We start from the raw sequence: 17797 nt of genomic DNA on the forward strand, positions 1-17797 counted from the left end.
CACCCCAATAGGAAGAAAACATTATGCGCCCCCCCCCCCCCCAAACTCTCCGCCGCAACTATAGATAGTATTATTTGTCTATAAAGTTGTATCCTTATTAGCAATAAAGAAACAAAAGAAATACCTATAGATCAACTTACAACAAACAATAACAGAAAAGATGCAAAGTGCATTAATTTGGTACATACTAATTATTAATATTAATAATAACTTGTATTCAATGTTCCTTTTCTGGATTGATTTTTTTGCTATTCTGGTTACATTTTTTAGAGTAATACAGAAATGATGTACTGTTATTGGTATTGATACTGTTATTTTTCCTTTTTTTTCTTTTTTCAACAGGCTGGATGGATGCATGGATTTGTATTTCTTTGTAAATTAGTATCCTAAGTATTGTAAATCAGGTTGGAGTTGGTGTTCGATTTTCTTTTTGTTATTTTAAATTCTTCTTAGTAGATTGATTAACATTTTGTGTGATTTTTGTAAATATAAAATGAATAGGGAAAGTCTCCAGCCAGTCTCAATACCTTAATTTTACAGAAAACCAGTGGTGTTGACGAGGGACAGCCTCAAAATGTGCAAGGATTTCTCCACCTAGTCATGTTTCCTTGAGGATAAAATACGTACGTACCTCATTCAAATACAAAATAATAAATAACTTGTATTCAAAGCTCCTTTTTTGGATTTTGGGTTGCTATTCCGACTCTCTTAAAAATGATGGATTGTTCATACTTTATAAAAGGACATGACACAAACATTAAATAGCACAAGCATGAGTTACTGTCTAACTTAGCTGTTAAGGTAAGGATAATACAATAAATAACATTACTTCAACGTACAGCGATGCCAAACCTCTCGATGCCATCCTCCTCGCAGTCGCCAATGACCGATTTGAGGTTATGGGAGTCATGTGACTCGCCGTCCGTCACGATCACCATCACTTTCTTCACACCGGGCCGTGCTCCTCGCTCCGGCATGAAGGCTTCCGTCCTAAGCGAGGGGAAGTGCATGCATGCTTTCACACAAGTTGCTATGATTACAACGAGCGCGGGTGTGCTTGTTTTCTTTAAAGACGTTAATTGCCAAGTTCAATTTGAATTACGGGCTTCTGACTCATGCGCGACCGCAATGATCTAACAGAAAGTTTTTGGTCTGCACATTCAAACTCGGGGGCGCGGCGAATGTGGAGTACCTGGCAGTGTCAATGCCCAAGAAAGTCATTGTTTTGAAGCCGGTCTGCTGAGGAAGCTCCTTGACGAAGTCCAGCAGAGCGGGGGTGTTGTCGAACTGGCTCAGATTGACACGGTGGGTGACGGTCTCTCCGTAGGACACGATGCCCACCTGGAAAGCACAAGGTTGTTCTTGTAAACGTGAACTACTTTTTCCCCTTTCTTCTTCTTCTGCCGAGGATGTGGTCGACTCGGGCGGGGCTTTTTTTTAAAAGACTGAAGCGACCATGGAAGATGTGACTTATTTTCCAGAGTTTCCCCTTTGGAAAAGTCCACATGCTACTGGGCAGATCGATGCAGCCATAAAAAACTCTGGTAAATATGGAAATATATACAAGCTGTAGTACAAACGTAAATGGATACACATTTTAGGGATATTCTTACTACTAGTTGCAAGTGCTAATATTATGAGAGAAATTCACTTGCTGCTTGTTCTATTGCACATGCGTCAAACTCAAGGCCCAAGGGGCCAAATTTGGCCCGCCACATTGAAAGCCTGGAAATTATGTGTATCAATAAAGCACTTCATCTTTCTAACTAACCGTATTTGTTCTTTTAATTCTGACAGAAAAATTGCATGTACTGCCTAAAATTGCATGTCTTTTAAACTTCTTTATTATTATCTGACCGTGCAAAAAAACATTATTGTCAGGTTTGTCACTGACAGTTTAGTTATGTTTTGGTTTTTCCTCTGTTTGTCTTTATTTCCTGTCAGCGCTCTTATTTTGGTTGTTTCCTGCTTTTCTCCCTGAGCGCTGTTTCCCCTCAGCTGCGGCTGATTGGCACCTGGCCACACCTGGTGTCAATCAGCCGGCTGCTATTTAAACCTGCTCTGCCCTCCAGTCAAGGCTGGAGTGTTGTCATTGTTGCTGTCTGTAGTAAGATGTTCCTGTCTGCTGGTTCCTGATAGCTATTTGCAGGTTGCGGTCTCCTAGCTCCTTGTTTCTTGTTTTCCTGTTAGCTATATCCTGTTAGCCCTTAGCTGTTTCCAGTTTTTCTGTTTGCTGGTTCCTGTTTCCAGTTTGGCTATTCCTGCTTTTTGGTTGTTGTTGTTTTTTTCTTATTTTGGACATTAAATTATGTTTTCCTGCACAAAGCCTGCCATCTCTGCATCTTGGGGTGTGTCACCAACACTTTGTGACAATTACACTACCGTTCAAAAGTTTGGGGTCACCCAAACAATTTTGTGGAATAGCCTTCATTTCTAAGAACAAGAATAGACTGTCGAGTTTCAGATGAAAGTTCTCTTTTTCTGGCCATTTTGAGCGTTTAATTGACCCCACAAATGTGATGCTCCAGAAACTCAATCTGCTCAAAGGAAGGTCAGTTTTGTAGCTTCTATAACAAGCTAAACTGTTTTCAAATGTGTGAACATGATTGCACAAGGGTTTTCTAATCATCAATTAGCCTTCTGAGCCAATGAGCAAACACATTGTACCATTAGAACACTGGAGTGATAGTTGCTGGAAATGGGCCTCTATACACCTATGTAGATATTGCACCAAAAACCAGACATTTGCAGCTAGAATAGTCATTTACCACATTAACAATGTATAGAGTGTATTTCTTTAAAGTTAAGACTAGTTTAAAGTTATCTTCATTGAAAAGTACAGTGCTTTTCCTTCAAAAATAAGGACATTTCAATGTGACCCCAAACTTTTGAACGGTAGTGTATATAAACACACGGGGGTCCAAAATGCGACCCGCAGCATAATGTTGGATAAAAATACAGTAAAAATGTAAAAAGAGCAACAAATTGTGATGTAATGTGAAAAAAGCTAAACATTTGATACCATCTCAGGCGTGTCCAAACTTCTTCGAGCAAGTGTCTGATACTGAAACGTTGTGATTGTGATTTATTTTTTATATTTTGTAAAATAAATTTTAAAAGACAAAAGAGGACATAATACATCCAGTATTTGAAGACAAAACAGTGTATTATTATTAGTTATTAGCTTCAAAATTGGAACTTTTTGTCATTACATTATGTCTCTTTGATTATTATTTTTTTTAACATTTGAACTGTTGTTGTTTTTTACCTGTGTAATAATTAATAGTAGTACATTTTGTCACCTATAACACAAAGCTGACACTAAGTTTTTCTTTAAATCTGTTTCTAGCATTTCATTTTTTTTTACAAAAAAAAAAAATATCAAAATGCTATGTGGCCTTCTTGGAAAAAGTTGCGACACACCTGGGTTATTAACATATATTCAAAAAAATTTGGGTTAGAATAAAATATCTGTGCCCTGACTTATGATTTCAAAAGCACGTAGGTTATCTACCAATTTCTACGTAAAAAAATGTATTGAATAATCAAATCCAATTTGACATTATAGTTCATATATATATACATTGTCACAAGCAGCCCACTGAGAGCAGCCATAACTGCAATGTGGCCCTCGATGAAAACGAGTTTGACACCCCTGTTCTATGGCATAATAACCCACAAGTGAAAAACAATAGTTGAAAAACATCTTAGTCATTAGGGAAACTGACCTGTGAGAGGTTAGGTCCAATCTGAATATTCTCAATGAAGCGGATGAGAAAGTCGATGATGCTGGTCCAGGGATAAATGCTGTTGGATCCGTCCAGGACGATCACAATGTCCAGCTCCTTTGCACAGTCTGGATTGAAAAAGTCAGAGATTTGACTACAACATTTCTTAAGTGTCTACGAAAATGGAGCTAAATTATGCAGATGACCAATATGCATCAATGCATTGGCACCAGTATTTTGCCATGTCGCTGTTATGTGTGAGCAGCACCAACACAGAACGAAGGGGTTGAGTTTGAACCCCCACATATTTTTCTGATTTTGGAGCAGTGACGTGCGGTGAGATTGAAGGCAGGTAAGGAACTTTGGAGGTTTTGTTTAAAAATAACGAGTTAACTAATAATCACAAAAGATGATCGCATTAATCATGTCTATACACAAATTAATCACACAATTGATTTTGACTGTACATGCTCATTTAACTGCAGATGATTTCCTAAATGGAGGTTGGTCAGTGATGAGGTTAATGCATAAGTCAGTGCAAAGATGATATGATTTTATTTCAAAATATACCCTACTGGACTTGAGATAAAACTGTTACCATGTTTTGATCATATTAATGGCGTGCATTCAATCCATCAATCCATCGTCTTTTTGCTTATCCGAAGTCTGGTCGCGGGGGTAGCAGCCTAAGCAGAAAAGCCCAGATTTCCCTTTCCCAGCTACTTTGTCCAACTCTTCTTGGGGGATCTCGAGGTGTTCCCAGGCTAGCTGGAAGACATAGTCTCTCCACCGCGTCCTGGGTCTTCCCCGTGGTCTCCTACCGGTCATACGTGCCCTAAACACCTCTCCAGGGAGGCATTCAGGGGGCATTCTGACCAGATGCCCGAACCACCTCATCTGGCTCCTCTCAATGTGGCAGAGGAGCAGTGACTTTACTTTGAGCTCGTCCCGAATGACAGAGCTTCTCACCCTATCTCTAAGGGAGAGCCCCGCCACCCGACGGAGGAAAATAATTTCGGCCGCTTGTACCCGTGATGTTGTCCTTTCAGTCATAACCCAAAGCTCATGAAGATAGGGAGGTAGATCGACCGGTAAATCGAGAGTTTTTCCTTTTGGCTTAGCTCCTTCTTCACCAGGATGGACCGATAGAGGGTCTGCATCACTGCAGACACTGCACCGATCCGCCTGTCGATCTCGCAATCTACTCTTCCCTCACTCGTGAACAAGACTCTGAGGTACTCTAACTCCTCCACCTGGGGCATGATCTCCTCCCCAACCCGGAGATGGCACGCCACCCTTTTCAGGGCAAGAACCATGGATTCGGACTTGGAAGTGCTGATTTTCATCCCAGTCACTTCACACTCAGATGCGAACCGATTCAGTGAGCGCTGAAGATCCTTGTCAGATGAAACCAGCAGGACCAGATCACTTGCAAAACGCAGAGACCTAATCCTGCAGTCACCAAACCGGATCTTCTCAACCTCCTGACTGTGCCTAGAAATTCTGTCCCAAAAAATGTAAACAGAATCAGTGACAAAAGGCAGCCCTACCGGAGTCCAACCCTCACTGGAAACAGGTCTGACTTACTGCCAGGAATGCAGACCAAGCTCTGACACTGATCAGACATGGGCAGAACACCACAATCAGGCGGTCCAATACCCTATACACTGGGGCAGAGGTGGGACCAAGTCATTGCTTTGCAAGTCACAAGTAAGTCTCAAGTCTTTGCCCTCAAGTCTCGAGTCAAGTCCCGAGTCAAGACAGGCAAGTCCGAGTCAAGTCCAAAGTCAAGACTGGAAAGTCTCAAGTCAAGTCACAAGTCCTGCATTTTGAGTTTCGAGTCCTTTCAAGTCCTTTTAACCACAGACTAATATTTTTACACAAATTGTGTATGCTTTTAAACCGCTGTATTTATTTATTAAAACATGTGCATTTGAAATAGCAGGAAAAAAAATAGTACTGACATTGCAATTCATAATAGCACTATTAACCAGTCATTTTAATAGTTTAAACAATTTTAAACATTTAACTCATTCCTTTACAGAATAAACACATTTGCAAAAACAAGTGCAACTGTACTTATTTGTACAAAAGTGTTAACATTGTATTTCCATGGCATATTGCATTGTAACTAGTTCCACAGCAGTTTCTATTCTGTTCTTACCTTATCTCATTGATCTCATCTCATACTGTATGTGTGTTGATGTGTGCATACACATGAAAAACATAACAAATACATGAACATAACAATGAACAGAGTTGTACTTTTTAGATGTCAGGGCCCTATGCAATATGTACACATATTCTTAATATAGTATACATTTTAACTGACCTTTATTTGACTATGTTTGTCTTTTTGTAGGTGGCTAAAATATGCGGTGCTGCTGACCGCCGTCTAACGTTATGTTACTGTGTGTGATACATTGACTAACGTAACGTTATGTTTGGTACCTCATGCAACCCTGCTTAAAAAAATCACTTGACAAAAAGTATGAATAAGGTAGCAAACTGCAGTGGACGCAACATATTGCTGTGTTTGAAATGATGTTATAACCATAGACATCTTATAAGTAGACGCAATATTGGTTGCTGTGACGCGAGCAAATTGCATCTTGAAGTGGTGATGAGGAGCCGGCGAGCAGCCTAAACTGACAGTTGACAGGTAGGAAACAAAGATGCCGGGCTGGTGTTCAGCGTTTTCCTGCTCAAATGAGCGGACTGTTGAAAATAGAAATCGGGTGATTACTTTTCACAAGTAAGATTTAACATTAATGTACTATTGGTTGTATTTTATGAAAATAACATTACCACAGAGTTGAGAAGGAGCAAAGATCTTCAATATTTGTATGTGAAAATCACAAATAAATCTTCTGGGGGAGGATGACGACCTTACAGGGGTTTGGTTTACAAACTTTCAGCCCCACCTAAAACAAAATTCACAAGCCGCCACTGATTATGATGCATTCTCATTTTAGGCAAAATATAAGACAATACTTTCTTAACAGTATAATTGTAACAAGGAATAAGTCTTCAAGTAACAATATTCAAATACTAACATTGTTGGGTAAGACAGCATTTGGTTTTATTCTGAATCCAGTGAAACAGATTGGTGGTTTTAGCTGATATAAAGAGTTTCAGGTGTTTATATAAGTTTAAGTATTTGGCAGACGCTTTTATCCAAAGCGACATACATAAAAAATACATATATAACAATCACTGTAAACATTATCATTTAAGGGAAGAATGTAATACAAAATATCAATACAAAGTGTCAAGACAGAATAAACTCTCTGCTGCTGCAGCAACAGAGATACGGTCTATAAGATATATAGATATCTAATGTATTCATACATTGTTTATGTAGGATATACGCATGTATATATAACGTAATCATATTGTTTCTTCAACTTAAAAATAGCTGACCGTTTTTTTCCCCCTTCTCTGGGCTTATATTCCCAGTTTTGATCTCGGACGTCTGGTCACTTATAGCATATAAGAATATTATATTACTGTTAAGCAAACTATGAATAATAAAACATGTGTCCGTTATCATAGCTACACGTATGACAAAAAAGCGCGTGAAAATGAGTGGTATTCAGTGAGGTAAAATGAATTAAATGCGCTGACAGTTCATTGCTCCTGCCAAATGAATTGCACTGAGTGGAGCGGATCACCACTCCAAGATGGCGGCCCCGCGTCTCGTCTGCGCCAGTAGGCAGTAGCGCTCGATGCTGCGTCTACTTATAAGATGTATATGGTTATAACGTTAGCAGTGAGTTTACAGCCTCACTGATTTAACTACACAGCAAATAAAAGTCACGTTACTTAGCCAATAAACGTTATCTTACATTCAAAACTTACCCTTCTTTGTGCAAGTTCAAATGTCGAACGAAGTTGGAAGTTGTTGCGTCTCCGTCTGTAATATTCGAACTGCGTGATTTGCATACGGCAATTCGTTTTTTGTTGACCAAGTCGTAGTTTTTATACCCGAACGAAACCAACTTTGGTGTAAATCTTTCTCACTGGCGCGTTGTTTGACAACTCTTGTTCATTGGTTGTCCTGCAATTTGATTGGCTGAATGCTGTGTGATGAAAACAATGTAGATCTAATTTGATTGGCTGTTGTACTGACAGCACACCAGCTGACAGGCAGCACACACGCTGATAGACAGACAGACACGTACAAAATGAAAGCTACGGAGCGCTCCCAAATAACTTTTTAAGCTTTAGGTTTTGGGGAAAGTAGCAAGTCATGTCAAGTCAAAAGGCTCAAGTCCAAGTGAAGTCACAAGTCATTGATGTTAAAGTCTAAGTCGAGTTGCAAGTCTCTTTACATTTTGTCAAGTCGAGTCTAAAGTCATCAAATTCATGACTCGAGTCTGACTCGAGTCCAAGTCATGTGACTCGAGTCCACACCTCTGCACTGGGGTATGTACTCCTCACAGGACTTCCCGAGGGGCATGGTCGAATGCCTTCTGCAAGTCCACAAAATACATTGTTGGGCAAACGTCCATGCACCCTCAAGGATCCTGCCGGGAGTATAGAGTTGGTCCACAGTTCCAAGACCAGGACGAAAACCAAACTGTTCCTCCTGAACCCGAGGTTCAACTATCCGACGTAGCCTCCTCTCCAGTACACTTGAATAGACCTTACCGGCAAGGCTGAGGAGTGTGATCCCACGATAATTGGAACACACCGTCCGGTTCCCCTTTTTAAATAGAGGAACCATCATCCCGGCCTGCCAATCCAGAGGCACCACTCCCAATGTCCACGCAATGCTGCAGAATCTTATCACACACGACAGCCCCACAACATCCAAAGCCTTAAGGAACTCTGGGTGGATCTGCCACAGAGGAGCCTCTGAACTACCTCGGCAACCTCTGCCCCAGAAATAGGAGAGCCCACCGCGAAATCCCCAGGCACTGCTTCATTATTGGAAAACATGTAGGTGGGATTGAGGAGGTCTTTGAAGTATTCGTTCCACCAATTCACAACATCCCCAGTCAACATCAGCAGCACACCGTCCCCAGTATACACTGTGTTGACAGTGCAGTTTTCCCCTCCTGAGGTGGCGGATGGTGGTCCAGAATCACTTCGAAGTCGTCTGGAAGTTGTTCTCCATGGCTTCTCCCAACTCCTTCCATGTCCGAGTTTTTGCCTCTGCAACCGCCAAAGCCGCACACAGCTTGGCTTGTCGGTACCTGTCCACTGCCTCTGGACTTCCATGAGCCAGCTGGACGGCATCCCTCACCGTTGGTGTCCACCAGCAGGTTCTGAGATTACCGCCACGGCAGGCACCGACCACCTTGCGGTCACAGCGCCGATTGGCTGCCTTGGCAATAGAGCAAGGAACATGGTCCACTCGGACTAAATATCCAGCGCCTCCCTCGTAATATGTTTAAAGTTCTCCCGGAGGTGGGCATTGAAACTCCCTCTGACTGGAGACACAAAAGACGTTCTTAGCAGACCTTCACTATACGTTTGGGCTTGCCAGGTCTTTCCGGCATCCTCTCCCACCATCGGAGCCGACTGCGATGGTGATGATCGGTTGAAAGCTCTGTTCGTCTCTTCACCCGAGTGTCCAAAACACGAGACCAACTTGAACTGACTTCAGTTTATTAATGATTAATCAAAAGGTAATACTTGCTTGCATGCATAATTTGAATTATGCAAACAAGTAATAACTTGTGATAAATCAATATTAAACTGAACTCAGCAGTGTGATTATCCATCTATCCATCCATCCATTTTCTACCGCTTGTCCCTTTCAGGGTCGCTTGGGGGCTGGAGCTTATCCCAGCTGCACTCGAGCGGAAGGCAGGGTACAACCTGGACAAGTCAGCACCTCATCGCAGGGTCAACACAGATAGACTGACAACATTCACACTAACAATCACACAATTTAGTGTTGCAATTAACTTATCCCCAGAAGCCTGTCTTTGGAGATGGGAGGAAGCTGGAGTACCCAGAGAGAACATGCAAACTCCATACAGAAAGACCCCGAGCCCGGGAATCAAACCCAGGACCTGTGAGACAAGAGCACTAACAACTGTGCCACCGTGCTGCCTCACAAGTGTGATTCATCTGATTTAAAAAAGGTATGATATGACAGCCCTGACATGTTCTCATTAATGTTAATACAGGCTGCTAATTAAGAGGATTAGACAAAGAGAGAATAATTCACTTTCATAAAAAATGTTATCGAAAACTTCTTAGTCATTTAGGTTTGTAAAGTAAAACAAAAATTTGGGGTCTTACCTTTTATTTGTAAGTGAAGTACATGCATCTATCATCTTCCAGGTAAAGCTCTTATACACAGTACTTTGATTTAAAAGTCTGATCACATTTTGTTTGGACTAAAAGTCTACTTTTTGGGCTTGTATGTATATAATCCTTGATCTTGGTCGTCACATTCATTCATTCGGCAGAGCATTAAAATATAAGTAGTTTTTTTTTTTTTTTAAACAAGAACAGTGAGTGTCTTCTGTGAAAAACCATGGTATGGTAGCAACAAGTGCCTGCTTGCTCACGTACGCCACCCCCAATTCATACTGATTCAGTGTGTGTGGTGATTGAGGGTAGTACAGCACCACTCAGTATGATTTTTCCGTATTTATTGTCCGATTAGCCAGAATAATTATGTCACACGTACATAAATACATTACACAGGCTGTAGATTCTAAAGCGGAGGTGTCAAAGTCGTTTTCACTGAGGGCCACATCGCAGTTATGTATGGCCCCAGAGGGCCGCTTCTAACAGTGAATACTATTATTACACCAGATTTTTTATTAAACTCAAATTTAAAAAAAAAAGAAGATAAGTTGCAATAATTTCACCTCAAAATGTAGTGTATTTTACTGTAAATGGAAAAACAGTACTGCTGTTTTTATGGCAAAAAAAAGGCAGCTACGGTGCCAGATATTCACTGTAAAATTATTATTTTTTTTTTGTTACTGTAAATTTAGAAAACTGCAATTTTACAGTAAAATTTCGGCACTTGGGCTGCCTTTTTTTTTTTTACCGCAAATCAACAACTGTAGATTTTTCGGTGTATTACTGTAAATGCCAAAACGGCCCCACAGTTTATTACAGTAAAAAAAAGTACTGTTTTTTTCATTTAGAGAAAAATGCTATAAAAACCACAGTAAATTTCACAATTTTTCCATGAAATCTATTGCTACTTTTAAATTGCACCATTTGATGGATAACTTGCTTTGAAACCATTATTATTAGTATTTATTTCTATTTAGAAAATAGTTTGAATGTTTGATATAATTTTTGCATAATTAGACAATATTTAAGTTAACATCATTTGCGATTACAGGGAGTACAAATATTGTTTTTCTCCCAAAACAGAAATAAATAATACATTTATTAAGAAAAGTTACAGTACTTTATTGATACATATTATTTCCAGGCTTTCGAGGGGCCAATTAAAATGAAGTGGCAGGCCACATCTGGCCCCCGGGCCTTGAGTTGACACCTGTGTTCTAAAGTGAAGAAAGTCATAGTGTAAACTGGTGCTGACATGTTTGTGCACTAAAGCAGACAGGAAACACTCGCTTCCGCACTTAATGAGAACATTTTAGGCACTGCCTCATCTGGTTTCTATGACGTATGCATTTCGTACACTCAGGACATGGCGCACTGCACAAAAATCGGTAAGTCGGCATAGACACTAAGCAGACAGGAAACGTCTATGGTGGCAGCTTCATGCTAGCTTTATGCACTGATAAAAATCAGGAAATCAGTGGAAATTTTTAGATTAAAAAAATGAATTGTAATCATGCAGAGAATACATGTATAACACAGTTTAACAAAATATATTAATATTTACTTTATCAACAATTGCAATGCTAGGACTTAACATTTGGAGACTTCCCATTATGTTGAAAGACATTATTGCTGCTGGAGAGATATTGTATACATCACACCACACACTGGCACTAGGGATGAAACGTAAGATCAATTGTTTAAAATTAAATCATTGTACTGAATCGACCTGAATGTAAGACAATTTTGGCAGTCTCAAAAAGGCGGCTTGTTTTATATTTGGGAAACATCCATACTGTATTTCTGATAGGATAATACATATAACAACAATCATGCAGATCCTGGTTTGGACCCAAACCCAGACGTCTTTTCTATCCGCACCCAAAAATATTTTCAGAGAAAAATGCCCTAAAAGGACAGGTTGTCTCATATCCGGGGTCTGGAAAGTTATACATGCAATCGGCTGTGCCCTATCCGAAGCAGAGCTTTTCTTCCTGTCACTCACACATACTATAGTGAGCTGCAGAGATGCAGCCAGTACACCAGGGGTGTCCAAACTTTTTCCACAAAGGGCCGCACACTGACGAGTCAAAGCATGCGGGGGCCGTTTTGATATTTTATTTTGTAAAAAATATATATATATATCTAAAACAGACATAAATTTACAGACAAAACAATGTGTCTGCTTCGTATTAATTATTAGTATTGAAATTAGCTACCATATTTGCTTATTATCTCCCTCTCTCTCTCCATTTGAGACAGGCCCCTTCTTTGGCTATTTTTAAGACCCTTTTTAAAACCCATTTTTATTCTCTGGCTTTTAACCCAGCATGAGACTTTAAACTGTTTTTAACTTTTAACTTTTTTAACGGTTTTTAACTTTTTAACTGCTTTTTATCTAACAAATTGTTCTTAGGGTAATTTGTATTTGCTTTTTTAATGTGTATTTTACTTCTGTTTTAAATGTTATTTTTTAGTTTGTCCTTTGCCTCTATTTCTTTGTGGTGTACAGCCCTTTTTTCTTCAACGGTGGTTGTTTTTAAATGGCTTCATAAATAAAGATGGTATGGTATGGTATGGTATTATGGCATTTTTACTGTTGTTTTTTTGTCTTATTTTATTTCAACAATATGCTGCGGGCTAAAAAAACTTTAGACACCCCTGCACTACACAGAGAGAAATATAATATAATATTCTATAGTTACCTACTGATAATTGTGTCTTTTTTTGTTTCTGATTTTGGCTACATTCCCACTGCGGGGTATGACGCACAATTCAGATTTTGTGTCAAAGCCAATCTTTTTATATAGTCGTCCACATGAACAAAACAAATATGTGACTTCTTTGTTTATTGTGAACGGAATGCATACGTAAATGACGTCACACATTTAAACAAGTAAATGTGGTTACAATTCTAGTAGGTCTTAGTTTTGCCGCATTTGTGGCAATTTCATGGATTTTGTTCAACCGGAGTCAACATTTCCTTAACATAATTATTTGGCGTAGGAGGGAAGAGGGAACTCATTTTGGCATTCGCAGTTTGTGGGACATTTTCTTTGGCATCTGACATCTGTGGGCGAGCAGTCGGAGCCAGGAGTAGTAGGACATTGATGTAATATCGTTTTTTAGCTTGTTTTTTCTCATTCGTTCACCATTTCTTTTGGTGAAAAAATTATAACGCTCATTGCTTTTTCGATGATAAATGCGACCCGATTGTTCAGACTGTAGTCGCATCAGATAAATGATCCAATTTATATCCACATACGAAAGAGACCTGGGTCGGATTTCAAAAATTCTGAATGTTTATATTGACATGAAAAAATCAGATACATGTCACCAATGGGCAAAAAAATGGGAATTGACATGCAGTGTGAACATCAAGAACAAGAAAGTTTGATCATATTACGCCTGTACTGGCTCACCTGCACTGGCTTCCTGTGCACTTAAGGATGCGACTTTAAAATAAAATACTAAACGGTCTAGCTCCATCCAATCTTGATGATTGTATTGTAACATATGTCCCGCTGATTAGGGATTCCCAGAGCCCAAAAAAAGTCTGCGGGCTGTAGAGCGTTTTTTATTCGGGTCCCAGTACTCTGGAATGCCCTCTCGGTAACAGTTAGGGATGCTAGCTCAGTAGAAGCATTGAAATCCCATCTTAAAAACTCATTTGTATACTCTGGCCTTTAAATAGACCCCCCTTTTAGACCAGTTGATCTGCCGTCTCTTTTCTGCTCTGCCCCCCTCTCCTGCGTGGAGAGGTTATTAGGTGACCACAGATGATGCGCTAGCTGTTCAAAGTTGGAACCCGGGGTGGACCACTCATCTGTGCATCAGTTGGGGACATCTCTGCGCTGCTGACCTGTCTCCACTCAAGATGATCCCCTGCTGGCCCCACTATGGACTGGACTCTCACACTATTAACTAGATCCACTCGACGTTCATTGCACTGGTCGTCCGGGGAGCGGGGGACCAGGTCCCCACATCTGCGGTCGCCTCCAAGGTTTCTCATTGTATCCCATTGGGTTGAGTTTTTCCTTGCCCTGATGTGGGATCTGAGCCGAGGATGTCATTGTGGCTTGTGCAGCCCTTTGAGACACTTGTTATTTAGGGCTATATAAATAAACTTTGATTGATTGATTGAACATTGCATTTGTGTTGTCTTGAAAACGAGGTGTCGTCTTATATTCGGCTCATAAGGTAAATATATGTTTACCATTATAGCCTATGATTACATTGAATAATTTAACATTGCACTCACATTGACCAAAATCCAATTCAAATCCAGTTCTCCTCATCCAGATATGACCAAGGCCTGATTTTGATGATTCAATACGTTTGAATCCCTTATCCCTTATCCAAGAGTAGAATTTGTTACAGGACATTAAACCCAAAGAAATGCATTTAAGAAAGACATTGGGAAATAACATTATTAGTAAGTATTTTGTTAATGGCAGAAAGATCTAAGAGCCTACATTGGAGTCTTATATTGGTCTTTGAGGTCTGTTCTGTGAACTTGGTCATTAAGTGAACCAGAAGGGTGGTGCATGCATGTTTGCATTTAAAAAGAACGCTCTAATCTTCTTCACTTTGGGGAATTGATGTCCGGGTGGTTACTGCTGATGCTAATCTTATATCCCGGACTTGTGAATGAGGGAAGCTTCGGGGCAGCGTACCTTGCACGCCTGGCGCCACCGAGTTGAGGACCTGGAAGGACGAGCTGACGTTGGCACAAACCCCCGAGATGTATTGTTGTTGACCACACATGTAGCCGTACTGGGGACCGCAGGCCTGCACAGACAAAACACACACATTCATAGATACACAAACATGACAACAAATACTGTGTCTGCTTTTTACCAGGCGACACTGAACGGAAGACAGAAACCAGGAGGAAAGAACTGCTTGAAGTGGGCTGAATGTGGGTCCATAAAAAACACCACATACAGACTTTATAAGTTCACTGGATTTGGAATAACAGGAAAATGGAATAATTTAATAAGTCATTTGGCATCTATAAAACTAGTAGTTGCATGATTTCCCTCAAAATGCATGATGATCACAATGTCCCTTACTTGCTTATACTACTGTATAACAAACTATTAAAGGTCCCATATTGTACTTCCTTTTAAACATGTCCCACAATAGCGCATTTTGCAGGTGTGTTGTCAAAAAAAAAAGATTTTGACTATGTTTACATTGCAGGGCAAAGTAGCCCAAATCAGATTTTTTTTAATCAGATTTTTTTTCCAGCTGACTCTTTACACTGCTAGTAAAATGTGATTTTTATCAGACTCCACTGTAGACGTGCATGTGGCCCCAATGTGGCCTCGACGTCACTTGCATACGCCGTGCAATAAAGTGAAAAGAAATTGACTGGGAGGAAGTCGCTACTACTACAAAATAAAATAAAAGTCGCCACAGCTTAAAAATGTGTGTTTTTTTATGTGAAAATTAATTAAATTAATTATAATGTGTAAATGGATGTATACATTGTTTTCTAAATTATTATGCAAAGTACATTTTACTCAAATTTTCATAAATAATTGATGCAAATGTCAGTTAGTATAATTTTCAAGTCATCAGCCGTTAGAGTTTAATTCAAATTTCATTGAACAAATCTCGAAATGATAACAGTATTTTTACATTAAATAAATACAATAAATAACTCAAAATCCACTGTTCCAAATTATTAAGCACAACAGTGTTTCAAGACATTTTATAGGCTGTAAAGAACTGAATTTGTAGCATTATAAGACTATATAAATTACAAGGTTTTTGATTGAAATAACTTTGGATTAAACAGGCAGAGTTACATGTAGATTAACTACGATCAAAGTATTGGACAGGACGTCGGAAATGTGTATATAAAGTGGTACTTTATGTAAGAAAAAATGGGCATACAAAAACGGTACCAATCGATCTTTGTAGCTTGTTATCATCTGTCGTTCATTCATTCACCCGTAGGCTAGTATTGCTCAATCTCAACATCAACAACCTTTACCATGAATTGATTTACATGGACTCCGACTTAAACAAGTTGAAAAACTTATTCGGGTGTTACCATTTAGTGGTTAATTGTACGGAATATGTGCTGTACTGTGCAATCTACTAATAAAGTTTCAATCAATCAATCAATCAACAATGCACCGGCTCCCGGTCTTTTTAACATCCGGTTTGCCGCAGTGAATTGTGGAACATGCAGTTTTTTAGTTAACCCTTTGTTAGGCTATGAAGTAGAAAACAACTCAATTCAGTGTCAGTGTTTCTCAAATAATCTATATCAAATACATGTATAAATGAAATCAATTCCTTTTTAACTATTTTTTTAACTGTAAATAATAATAGATTAATTCATCAGCAATTAGATCAAGTATGCAAATTATGAATTATCATCACACATGAACTATATAACCTATAAGTTACAACATTACAAGTTAATATAGGACCCCTTGCTTGATATCACTTTCATAAGCCTTGCATCCATTGAACTTGTGAGTTCCAGGACAGTTTCAACTTTAATTTATTTGCAGGGTGTTAGAATAGCGTCCCAGAGCTGCTGCTCGGGTATGAACTGTCTCCCACCCTCATAAATCTTTTGCTTGATGATGCTCCAGAGGTTCTCAATAGGGTTGAGGTCAGGAGAGGATGGTGGCCACACCATCCTCTCCTCTTATGCCCATAGCAGCCAGTGACTCAGTGGTGTTCTTTGCAGCATGAGATGGGGCATTGTCATGCATGAAGATTAGAGATGTCTGATAATATCAGCCTGCCGGTATTATCGGCCGATAAATGCTTTAAAATGTAATATCGGAATTTATCGGTATCGGTTTCAAAAAGTAAAATTAATGACTTTTTAAAAAGTCGCTGTACGAAGCGGTACATATGCGGTAAAACACGGACGCCTAGTATACTCTGGACTGGAGCTGTGTGCCTTCATTGTTTTTGTAGCTGTTGTTTTGAGGCATGTTTAAAAAAAATAAAAAATAATGCACTTTGTGAAAATCAAAGTATAGTATTTCCCATAGTTGTAATGGGTATCAGGATTATCTCAGGGAGAGCATGTCCCAAATCCCAAGCTGTTTTGAGGCATGTTAAAAAAAAGAATGCACTTTGTGACTTCAATAATAAATATGGCAGTGCTATGTTGGCACTTTTTTCCATAACTGGAGTTGAAGTTGTTCTCTTATTTTGGAAAACCTTGTTTTTGATTGATTGATTGAAACTTGTATTAGTAGATTGCACAGTACAGTACATATTCCGTACAATTGACCACTAAATGGTAACACCCCAATACGTTTTTCAACTTGTTTAAGTCGGGGTCCACGTTAATCAATTCATGGTAAAGTTACATTGTTTAATGCATCCAGCGGGTCATCACAACAAAATTAGGCATAATAATGTGTTAATTCCACGACTGTATATATCGGTATCGGTTGATATCGGAATCAGTAATTAAGAGTTGGACAATAGCGGAATATCGGATATCGGCAAAAAAGCCATTATCGGACATCTATAATGAAGATGATTTTTTGTCGGAAGGTACGGTTCTACTTTTTGTACCATGGAAGAAAGTGGTCAGTCAGAAACTCTACATACTTTGCAGAGGTCATTTTCACACCTTCCGGGACCCTAAAGGGACCTACCAGCCCTCTCCACATGATTCCGGCCCAAAACATGACAACCCCACACCTTGCTGCCGTCTCAGCCTTGTTGAGACATTGTGGCCATTCACCAACCATCCGCTGCTCCAGCCATCTGGGCCATCTAGGGTTGCACGGCACTCATCGGTAAAC

The 17797-nt window shown here is 39.6% G+C and overlaps 1 protein-coding gene across 2 annotated transcripts in view; it reads right to left on the reverse strand.

The window, feature by feature from the left end:
• The window catches only part of itga1 (integrin, alpha 1), a 195057-nt gene that overhangs the window by 58833 nt on the left and 118427 nt on the right, over window positions 1-17797 (reverse strand). For both annotated transcript variants that reach the window (XM_062031220.1, XM_062031219.1), the window contains exons 5-8: window positions 14678-14792; window positions 3729-3856; window positions 1193-1341; window positions 840-990 (exon numbers count right to left, since the gene is read on the reverse strand). In XM_062031220.1, coding sequence (XP_061887204.1) covers window positions 840-990; window positions 1193-1341; window positions 3729-3856; window positions 14678-14792 — 543 coding nt within the window. The remainder of the gene's footprint in view (window positions 1-839; window positions 991-1192; window positions 1342-3728; window positions 3857-14677; window positions 14793-17797) is intronic.

This window comes from Entelurus aequoreus, linkage group LG21 (assembly GCF_033978785.1).
Source record: "Entelurus aequoreus isolate RoL-2023_Sb linkage group LG21, RoL_Eaeq_v1.1, whole genome shotgun sequence".
NCBI classification, from domain to species: Eukaryota; Metazoa; Chordata; class Actinopteri; order Syngnathiformes; family Syngnathidae; genus Entelurus; species Entelurus aequoreus.